Genomic DNA, 11,583 nt, shown 5'->3' on the forward strand with positions numbered 1-11,583 from the left:
GGATCTCTGTTTAGTTGTCACTGTGTTAACCACAACCAACATGCTGGATCTCTGTTTAGTTGTTACTGTGTTAACCACAACCAACATGCTGGATCTCTGTTTAGTTGTTACTGTGTTAACCACAACCAACATACTGGATCTCTGTTTAGTTGTCACTGTGTTAACCACAACCAACATGCTGGATCTCTGTTTAGTTGTCACTGTGTTAACCACAACCAACATGCTGGATCTCTGTTTAATTGTCCCTGTGTTAACCACAACCAACATGCTGGATCTCTGTTTAGTTGTCACTGTGTTAACCACAACCAACATGCTGGATCTCTGTTTACAGGGGTCAGTGCTCTAAAATGAGTCTCTCTGGGGAGAGGAAGGAGGGGGGCCCTGCCTCTAAAATGAGTCTCTCTGGGGAGAGAGAGGAGGGGGGCCCTGGCTCTAAAATGAGTCTCTCTGGGGAGAGAGAGGAGGGGGGCCCTGCCTCCAAAATGCATCTCTCTGGGGGACATGACACCAAAGCTAAGAGGTGAGATAACAATTTTATGAATAATTAATTAAGTTTATTTCCAAAATAAATAGCTATCTTAAGGTGAATGCACTTACTGTAAATCTCTCTGGATAAGAGCATCTGCTAAATCAGGGGTTCTCAATCCGGGGTCTGCGGAGGTACTGCAGGGGTTCTGCCGGAAGCGTGGGGAGTGGTGGTGTATCCAGGGAGAAAACTAAACTAATATTCTGAAATGTCATTGTGGTCTTATGTTCCCATCTATTGGAATTATTTAGCAACTGCATTAGTGCTGAAAAAAATGTGTTATTCCTTACAAAAGTAGTAATTACTGAGAATTACTAGTTAATTTTATCACTTACAATTATTTAGTTAATTACCAAATTGAGCCGGTCGGTCACATTTGAGAGTGAGGGAGATATATAGCATTTTGCATAAAAAAACATGATTTTTGTCTCTCTGAAATGAAACCATCAAGTGATAGATTTTAAACAAATCCCTGTCTGTGAGAGATGTAATAATTAATACATAATTTCTTTAAACAATAAAAGCTCATTTCTGTAAAGTGATATGTTGCGTTTTGGAACTCTTCTTATGTTTCCCATCTGAGATCAGAGTAGATGAGAGATGTAATGTTTGTCTCTGTTGTGTTGAAGACCAATCAAGCAGGAGAGACCAGCCTCCCCTGTACCCAGCTGTGTGTCCATGAAGTCTATGGAGCCTCCTATACTGTTTAGAGAGGGAGACTTTTCTACTGAACAAAGGTAAGAAGAACTCATGGGTCATGGTCAGTGAGTTAAACAACACTGTCTCTAGTCATTTCTCCTCTCCCATTTTCACATTTCTTTTGGTTGTTTTCATAATCCATAGGCTAACCCTTTAGTCCATTTTCATAGTCCTAAAACAGTGTGTGTGTGTGTGTGTGTGTGTGTGTGTGTGTGTGTGTGTGTGTGTGTGTGTGTGTGTGTGTGTGTGTGTGTGTGTGTGTGTGTGTGTGTGTGTGTGTGTGTGTGTGTGTGTGTGTGTGTGTGTGTGTACTGTAATCTCATGTTTTGTCCACAGAAACCAACAGGAGAGATCAGAGTCAGAGATTCTCAGTGGTCAGTCTTCCCAGAGTCATCAAACAGACCTGGACTCCATATTCAGTGTATGTGGTCCTGTTATGAACATTTGTTTTTGTTTTCCTCAAGTAAAGTTGATCTGTCAATTGTTCATTAATGTGTTAATGAGAAAGCATTTCTTCTCTTGATTAACTTATTTACTTGATTTATTTTAGTTGCTTGAAGAGAAAATGATGACATTTGTGAAGAACGAGCTGAAGATGTTCAAGAGGATTCTTAGTCCAGAACTCCCAGAAGGCTTTGAGAGTCAGAAGCAGGATAAGGAAGTGGTGGATGCTGAAGATGAGAAGCAGGAGAGCAGTGCCAGAGAGGGGGCTCTGAAGATCACACTGCACGTCCTGAGGAAAATGAACCAGAAGGAGCTCGCTGACACACTGGAGAAATGTAAGATCTGTCTGCCTCATGTTGAATGCTGTTTTATAACATTTAGAAGCTGTAGCTAAAGTACAGCTAAAGTAGCTGTGTAACTCAATGATATTGTAGCAACCTTAACACAACACCTAGTGACCTCATCAAGTAGCAGAAGGGATGTGTTGTGTTGATTAATTTAGAGAGAGAGACAGAGACAGAGAGACAACATTAATAATACCATCAATAATACCAATAATTACATTATCAGTCACACCAGTCTGTAATGCATTATGAAAACATTTAAACAGTCAGTTAAGATAATAAATGATTATAATTTAAAATGTTATAACAGTCCTACAATACTGTAGGCATTAAAACAGACGTAATATTAATATCCTCTGTGCTATTTCTTCATTCAGATGAGCTTGCTGTGATTTGCCAACGTGAACTCAAATCTAATCTAAAGAAGAAGTTTCAATGTGTATTTGAGGGGATCGCTAAACAAGGAAACCCAACACTTCTCAATAAGATCTACACAGAGCTCTACATCACAGAGGGTGGAACAGGACAGGTCAATAATGAACATGAGCTGAGACAGATTGAGACAACAACCAGGAAACAAGCAAGACCAGAGACTGCAGTCAAATGTAACGACATCTTCAAACCCTTAACTGGACAAGACAAACGTATCAGAACTGTGCTGACAAAGGGAGTCGCTGGCATTGGAAAAACAGTCTCTGTGCAGAAGTTCATTCTGGACTGGGCTGAAGGAAAAGCAAATCAGGATGTCCAATTTGTGTTTTCATTCCCTTTTCGGGAGCTGAATTTGATGAAAGGGGAAAAACACACTTTGATTGAACTTCTTAATCACTTCTCAATGGAAATCAAACAATCAAGAATTTCCAACTACAACAAGTACAAAGTTCTGTTCATATTTGATGGTCTGGATGAGTGCCGACTGCCCCTAGACTTCCAGAAGAACAAGATCTGTTGTGACGTCACAGAGTCAATCTCAGTGGATGTTCTGCTGACAAATCTCATCAAGGGAAATCTGCTTCCCTCTGCTCTCCTCTGGATAACTACCCGACCTGCAGCAGCCAATAAGATCCCTTCAGGGTGTGTTGACCAGGTGACAGAGGTACGAGGGTTCAATGACCCACAGAAGGAGGAGTACTTCAGGAAGAGATTCAGTGATGAGGACCTGGCCAGCAGAATCATCTCACACATAAAGACATCAAGGAGACTCCACATCATGTGCCACATTCCAGTCTTCTGTTGGATTTCTGCAACAGTCCTCGAACACATGCTGAAACATAAGAGAGAAGAGATGCCCAAGACTCTGACTGAGATGTACACACACCTTGTGGTGTTTCACACCAAACAGAAGAATGAAAAGTATCTTGGGAAAGAAGAGACAGATCCACACTGGAATAAAGACAGCATTCTGTCACTGGGAAAACTGGCTTTTCAACAGCTTGTGAATGGCAATCTGATTTTCTATGAAGAAGACCTGAAAGAGGCTGGCATTGATGTCAATGAAGCCTCAGTGTACTCAGGATTGTGCACACAGCTCTTTAAAGAGGAATTTTCGCTGTACCTGGACAAGGTGTACTGCTTTGTTCATCTGAGCATTCAGGAGTTTCTGGCTGCTGTATATGTGTTCCTCTCATTCATCAACAACAATGAGAATCTAATGGCCGAACCGCAATCAACGTCCAGGAACCTTTCTGTGCTGTTCAGAGACAAGTCTGAAGTTTCTTTCTACAAGAGTGCTGTGGATAAAGCCTTACAAAGTGAGACGGGAAACCTGGACCTTTTCCTCCGCTTCCTTCTGGGCCTCTCACTGAAGTCTAATCAGAAGCACTTACGAGGTCTACTGACAAAGACAAGAAGTAGCTCAAAGACCCATGAAAAAACAGTCAAGTACATCAAGGAGAAGATCAGGGAGAATCCCTCTCCAGAGAGGAGCATCAATCTGTTCCACTGTCTGAATGAACTGAATGACCATTCTCTAGTGGAGGAGATCCAAAGCTACCTGAGATCAGGAAGTCTCTCAAAACCCAACCTGTCACCTGCACAGTGGTCAGCTCTGGTCTTTGTGTTGCTGACTTCAGAAAATGAGCTGGATGTGTTTGACCTGAAGAAATACTCCAGATCAGAGGAAGGTCTTCTGAGGCTGCTGCCAGTGGTCAAAGCCTCCAGAGCTGTTCTGTGAGTACATAAAATGACAAATAAAATTTAATCGTCAGGAAGAAATATTCAGGTTAAAGAAAAATATGCATTATAATATGTGTTTAATATTATATTGAAAACATTGAATAAATGCATTGATTTTCACATTAGTATAACAATATGACCATACAACTCTAGGAGACAGAAGAAGAATCTATATGTTGTTTGGGAGAATTAACCAAATGCATCTGCCATTGTCCTTCTACACTACTGGTGTTAAATTAACAATGTGTTTGAAGTCATGATCTCTTTGTCAGGCTGTGGAGTCACAGAGGAAGGCTGTGCTTCTCTGGTCTCAGCTCTGAGGTCAAACCCAACACATTATTTGTAAATGGGTAACAGCGTAAACAGAGAAAGCTAAGCGTATCATTTTAATACAACCTGTCTGTCATTGTATTTCTTCTGTGTTTGCAGACTCACTGGCTGTAAACTCACAGACACATCCTGTAAAGTGTTGGCCTCAGTTCTCAGTTCAAACCCCTCACACCTGAGAGATCTGGACCTAAGTAACAATGACCTGAAGGATTCAGGAGTGGAGCTGCTCTCTGCTGGACTGGGGAATCCCCACTGTAAACTGGAGACTCTGAGGTCAGTATTATCAGATATGAAAGTACTTTATGCATGTAGTTCTCCCATTTGAAAAAGTCGTAATTATTCGGACATATTACTTATAGTGTATTAAAGTAGTCATAAGTTTAGCATGTTGTCCCATATTCCATGCCTGCTGTCACGTTTCTCTAAGACAGAACCCAGAAGCAGACCAGGACAAGGTGAGTAAAATGAAGGTGAGTATTTATTGGTAGTCTTGATGTGTAATTTGAGTGATCCAGGAGACGGAGCGGCAGCGGAGGTGAGTTGATGAGAGTAGATGGGTGGATTCAATGAAGTCACTGTATCCACCAACGGCCAGGCAAGGGAGTTGAATGTTCCGGGAGAATGACTGTAGACAGAGTAAACGGGGGGGGGAGTAACCAGTAACAAGAACAAAACAACAAGACTAGCTCAGGAAACATGAGGCTGTTCGTTGCTAACGATCCAGCAGGGAATGGATGTCAGCTCAGGGCTTATGAAGAGGTGATGATCAGGACCAGGTGTGCAGAAGGTTGATGAGATGCAGGTGTAGGGTAATCACTAGATCTCCCGCCTAACTTCGTCGCCTGGCAACCAGACAGGGTAATAATATCACTAGATCTCCCGCCTAACTTCGTCGCCTAGCAACCAGACAGGGTAATAATATCACTAGATCTCCCGCCTAACTTCGTCGCCTGGCAACCAGATAGGTTTCTGAACGCACCCTTAGACTCCAAACAGAAAACAGTCAGCTCAGGCAGAAACAGACTCAGGAAGCGGGATTCCTGACACCTGCAGTGAGGCTTGTGATTCTACTAACAAAGATCAAACCCCCTCTGTTATTGTTAATGGTGAGAGGTTAGCATGTTTTGTTGTAGCCTCTGTTATTGGTAATGGTGAGAGGTTAGCATGTTTTGTTGTAGCCTCTGTTATTGGTAATGGTGAGAGGTTAGCATGTTTTGTTATAGCCTCTGTTATTGGTAATGGTGAGAGGTTAGCATGTTTTGTTGTAGCCTCTGTTATTGGTAATGGTGAGAGGTTAGCATGTTTTGTTGTAGTCTCTGTTATTGGTAATGGTGAGAGGTTAGCATGTTCTGTTGTAGCCTCTGTTATTGGTAATGGTGAGAGGTTAGCATGTTTTGTTCTATCCTCTGTTATTGGTAATGGTGAGAGGTTAGCATGTTTTGTTGTAGTCTCTGTTATTGGTAATGGTGAGAGGTTAGCATGTTTTGTTGTAGTCTCTGTTATTGGTAATGGTGAGAGGTTAGCATGTTCTGTTGTAGTCTCTGTTATTGGTAATGGTGAGAGGTTAGCATGTTTTGTTGTAGTCTCTGTTATTGGTAATGGTGAGAGGTTAGCATGTTCTGTTGTAGTCTCTGTTATTGGTAATGGTGAGAGGTTAGCATGTTTTGTTGTAGTCTCTGTTATTGGTAATGGTGAAAGGTTAGCATGTTTTGTTGTAGTCTCTGTTATTGGTAATGGTGAGAGGTTAGCATGTTTTGTTGTATCATCTGTTATTGGTAATGGTGAGAGGTTAGCATGTTTTGTTGTAGCCTCTGTTATTGGTAATGGTGAGAGGTTAGCATGTTTTGTTGTAGCCTCTGTAACTTTCTCACTCATTATTATTGATGATTCATTCATGATTTGTATTAATCATGTTATCATCAGGATTAATTTAGTGTTTATAAACATGTTATCTACTCACTTAGACAGAAAATTATCCAGTCATCATCCACCATTTTATTATTGGGCAAAACACAACCAAAACAAACTGGAAATGCAACCAACTAGTTTACAACCAAACACTAATCTTTTGACTACTTTAACACACTATAAATGAATTGGTCAAAATACTTATGACTTCTTCAAATAGGGGGACTAGATACATAAAGTGCTTTCATTTTTAAACGTGAAACAGATATGTATGAAAATATCCTCAAATAAAAGGTGACATTTTATACTGTCACCTCAAATGAAACATTTGATCTCAAATCCAAAATGTTGGAGTATAGAGCCACATTTAAAATGTTATCTTCACTGTCAAAATAGATATGGTGTGGACTGTATACTCAATACAATCTAAATCTGATAACTCACTGTCTGTCTTTTGACTGATACTGCTTTTAAACTGGTCTGGTCAGTCTACTCAAATATTTGTACTATACATGTTTCTATCTGCAGGCAAAACGTTGATAATTTGTAATTTATAATATGATACATTAATTTCTGAATAGATATGGAAGGTTTCAGGACACTGATATATCTGAATATGTTGAAGAAATATACTGCCACTATTTTCACCACCAAAGAATATCAGTGTGGTTTTAATATGATTTGACTCTTTGCAGGCTGTCAGGCTGTCTAGTCACAGAGGAAGGCTGTGCTTCTCTGGTCTCAGCTCTGAGGTCAAACCCCTCACACCTGAGAGAGCTGGACCTGAGTAACAATGACCTGAAGGATTCAGGAGTGGAGCTGCTCTCTGCTGGACTGGGGAAACCCCACTGTAAACTGGAGACTCTGAGGTCAGTATTCCTGTAGTTGGTCAACAAGTGATAACTGTTCACCAGATCCACATGTGTTTACCAGACAGACATAGTCCACACCATATGTGTTTGGACAGTGAAGCTTAAAGTTTTAAATTTGGTGCTATGCTCCAGCATGTATCTTCTCACTTAGACAGAAAACATCCACCATTTTAATATTGTGCAAAACATAACCCAAAACACAACCAAAACAAACTGCAAATGCAACACACGACTTTGAGTCACAAGCTTGATGTAGTTGTTGCATTAAAGGAATATGGGACCAAATACTAAACGTTTGACTATTTTAATACACTATGAGTGATTTGGTCAGAATACTTATGACTTCTTCAAATGGGGGGACTAGATACATAAAGTGCTTTTATTTGTCTAAATGGTGAAACAGATATGAATTAAAATATCCTCAAATAAAAGGTGACATTATATACTGTCACCTCACATGAAACATTTGATCTGAAATCCAAAATGTTAGAGTTTAGAACCACATTTAAATTGTTATCTTCACTGTCAAAATAGATATGGTGTGGACTGTATACTCAATACAATCTAAATCTGATACCTCACTGTCTGTCTTTTGACTGATACTGCTTTTAAACTGGTCTGGTCAGTCTACTCAAATATTTGTATTATACATGTTTCTATCTGCAGGCAAAACTTTGATAATTTGTCATTTCTAATAATGATACATTAATTTATGAATAGATATGGAAGGTTTCAGGAGACTGATGTATCTGAATATGTTAATAAAAATATACTGCTTCTATTTTCACCACCAAAGCATAGCAGTGTGATTTTAATATGATTTGACTCTTTGCAGGCTGTCAGGCTGTGGAGTCACAGAGGAAGGCTGTGCTTCTCTGGTCTCAGCTCTGGAGTCAAACCCCTCACACCTGAGAGAGCTGGACCTGAGTAACAATGACCTGAAGGATTCAGGAGTGAAGCTGCTCTCTGCTGGACTGGGGAATCCCCACTGTAAACTGGAGACTCTGAGGTCAGTATTCCTGTAGTTGGTCAACAAGTGATAACTGTTCACCAGATCCACATGTGTTTACCAGACACACATAGTCCACACCATATATGTTTGGACAGTGAAGCTTACAGTTTTAAATGTGGTGCTATGCTCCAGCATTTTGGATTTGAGATCGAATGTTTCATATTAGGTGACAGTACAGAATGTCACCTTTTATTTAAAGGTATTCATACATATACAGTCGTGGCCAAAAGTTTTGAGAATGACACAAATATTAATTTTCAGAAGTCTACTGCTTCAGTGTCTTTAGATATTTTTGTCAGATGTTACTATGGAATACTGAAGTATAATTACAAGCATTTCATAAGTGTCAAAGGCTTTTATTGACAATCACATGAAGTTGAAGCAATGAGTCAATATTTGCAGTGCTGACCCTTCTTTTTCAAGACCTCTGCAATCTGCCCTGGCATGCTGTCAATTAACTTCTGGGCCACATCCTGACTGATGGCAGCCCATTCTTGCATAATCAATGCTTGGAGTTTGTCAGAATTTGTGGGTTTTTGTTTGTCCACCTGCCTCTTGAGGATTGACCACAAGTTCTCAATGGGATTAAGGTCTGGGGAGTTTCCTGGCCATGGACCCAAAATATCGATGTTTTGTTCCCAGAGCCACTTAGTTATCACTTTTGCCTTATGGCAAGGTGCTCCATCATGCTGGAAAAGGCATTGTTCGTCACCAAACTGTTCCTGACTGGTTGGGAGAAGTTGCTCTCGGAGGATGTGTTGGTACCATTCTTTATTCATGGCTGTGTTCTTAGGCAAAATTGTGAGTGAGCCCACTCCCTTGGCTGAGAAGCAACCCCACACATGAATGGTCTCAGGATGCTTTACTGTTGGCATGACACAGGACTGATGGTAACGCTCACCTTGCCTTCTCTGGACAAGCTTTTTTCCGGATGCCCCAAACAATCGGAAAGGGGATTCATCAGAGAAAATGACTTTACCCCAGTCCTCAGCAATCCAATCCCTGTACCTTTTTCAGAATATCAGTCTGTCCCTGATGTTTTTCCTGGAGAGAAGTGGCTTCTTTGCTGCCCTTCTTGACACCAGGCCATCCTCCGAAAAACTCACACCTGCCTGCTGCCATTCCTGAGCAAGCTCTGTACTGGTGGTGCCCCGATCCCGCAGCTGAATCAACTTTAGGAGACGGTCCTGGCGTTTGCTGGACTTTCTTGGGCGCCCTGAAGCCTTCTTCACAACAATTGAACCGCTCTCCTTGAAGTTCTTGATGATCCAATAAATGGTTGATTTAGGTGCAATCTTACTGGTAGCAATATCCTTGCCTGTGAAGCCCTTTTTGTGCAAAGCAATGATGACGACACGTGTTTCCTTGCAGGTAACCATGGTTGACAGAGGGAGAACAATGATTCCAAGCACCACCCTCCTTTTGAAGCTTCCAGTCTGTTATTCGAACTCAATCAGCATGACAGAGTGATCTCCAGCCTTGTCCTCGTCAACACTCACACCTGTGTTACCGAGAGAATCACTGACATGATGTCAGCTGGTCCTTTTGTGGCAATGTTTTTGGGGGATTCAGTTCATTTGCATGGCAAAGAGGAACTTGGCAATTATTTGCAATTGATCTGATCACTCTTCATAACATTCTCGAGTATACGCAAATTGCCATCATACAAACTGAGGCAGCAGACTTTGTGAAAATTAATATTTGTGTCATTCTCAAAACTTTTGGCCAAGACTGTATTTTTTACCGTTTTAGATATGAAAGCACTTTCGGCATCTAAACTCAGCAAAAAAAGAAACATCCCTTTTTCAGGACCCTGTCTTTCAAAGATAATTCGTAAAAATCAAAATAACTTCACAGATCTTTATTGAAAAGGGTTTAAGCACTGTTTCCCCATGCTTGTTCAATGAACCATAAACAATTAATGAACATGCACCTGTGGAATGGTCCTTAAGACACTAACAGCTTACAGACGGTAGGCAATGAAGGTCACAGTTATGATAACTTAGGACACTAAAGAGGCCTTTCTACTGACTCTGAAAAACACCCAAAGAAAGATGCCTAGAGTCCCTGCTCATCTGTGTGAACGTGCATTAGGCATGCTGCAAGGAGGCATGAGGACTGCAAATGTGGCCAGGGCAATAAATTGCAATGTCCGTACTATGAGACGCCTAAGACAGCGCTACAGGGAGACAGGACGGACAGCTGTTCGTCCTCACAGTGGCAGACCATGTGTAACAACACCTGCGCAGGATCGGTACATCTGAACATCACACCTGCGGGACAGGTACAGGATGGCAACAACTGCCCGAGTTACACCAGGAATGCACAATCCCTCCATCAGTGCTCAGACTGTCCTCAATAGGCTGAGAGAGGCTGGGCTGAGGGCTTGTAGGCCTGTTGTAAGGCAGGTCCTCACCAGACATCACCGGCAACAACGTCGCCTATGGGCACAAACCCACCGTTGCTGGACCAGACAGGACTGTCAAAAAGTGCTCTTCACTGACGAGTCGAGGTTTTGGCTCACCAGGGGTGAGGGTCGGATTCGCGTTTATCGTCGAAGGAATGAGCGTTACACCGAGGCCTGTACTCTGGAGCGGGATTGATTTGGAGGTGGAGGGTCCGTCATGGTCTGGGGCAGTGTGTCACAGCATCATCGGACTGAGCTTGATGTCATTGCAGGCAATCTCAATGCTGTGCGTTACAGGGAAGACATCCTCCTCTCTCATGTGGTACCCTTCCTGCAGGCTCATCCTGACATGACCCTCCAGCATGACAATGCCACCAGCCATACAGCATGTTCTGTGCGTGATTTCCTGCAAGACAGGAATGTCAGTGTTCTGCCGTGGCCAGCGAAGAGCCCGAAATCTCAGTCCCATTGAGCACATTTGGGACCTGTTGGATCGGAGGTTGAGGGCTAGGGCCATTCCCCCCAGAAATGTCCAGGAACTTGCAGGTGCCTTGGTGGAAGAGTGGGGTAACATCTCACATCAAGAACTGGCAAATCTGGTGCAGTCCATGAGGAAGAGATGCACTGCAGTTCTTGATGCAGCTGGTGGCCACACCAGATACTGACTGTTACTTTTGATTTTGACCCCCCCCCTTTGTTCAGGGACACATTATTCAATTTCTGTTAGTCACATGTCTGTGGAACTTGTTCAGTTTATGTCTCAGTTGTTGAATCTTGTTATGTTCATACAAATATTTACACATGTTAAGTTTTCTGAAAATAAACGCAAATGACAGTGAGAGGACGTTTCTTTTATTGCTGAGTTT

At 41.9% G+C, this 11,583-nt stretch overlaps 1 protein-coding gene and 1 long non-coding RNA gene across 2 annotated transcripts; both read left to right on the plus strand.

Annotated features, from left to right (window-relative positions):
• Window positions 1–337: 337 nt before the first annotated feature.
• LOC123733283 (uncharacterized) lies at window positions 338–1,634 on the plus strand. Its single transcript, XR_006763720.2, has 3 exons — window positions 338–520; window positions 1,156–1,263; window positions 1,562–1,634. It is a non-coding gene; the product is annotated as an uncharacterized LOC123733283 (long non-coding RNA).
• Window positions 1,635–2,605: 971 nt separating this feature from the next.
• LOC145876187 (NLR family CARD domain-containing protein 3-like) lies at window positions 2,606–4,228 on the plus strand. Its single transcript, XM_082971982.1, has one exon. It carries the CDS (start codon window positions 2,801–2,803, stop codon window positions 4,184–4,186), a length of 1,386 nt encoding a protein of 461 aa, XP_082828108.1. The 5' UTR covers window positions 2,606–2,800; the 3' UTR covers window positions 4,187–4,228.
• The last annotated feature ends 7,355 nt before the right edge of the window (window positions 4,229–11,583 follow it).

Source organism: Salmo salar, unplaced genomic scaffold (assembly GCF_965601325.2).
Source record: "Salmo salar unplaced genomic scaffold, fSalSal1 ptg000468l, whole genome shotgun sequence".
NCBI classification, from domain to species: domain Eukaryota; kingdom Metazoa; phylum Chordata; class Actinopteri; order Salmoniformes; family Salmonidae; genus Salmo; species Salmo salar.

What these genes read in the sequence shown, in the direction of transcription:
- LOC145876187 (XM_082971982.1), top strand. Translation starts at nt 2,801, where the DNA reads ATGAAAGGGGAAAAACACACTTTGATTGAACTTCTTAATCACTTCTCA.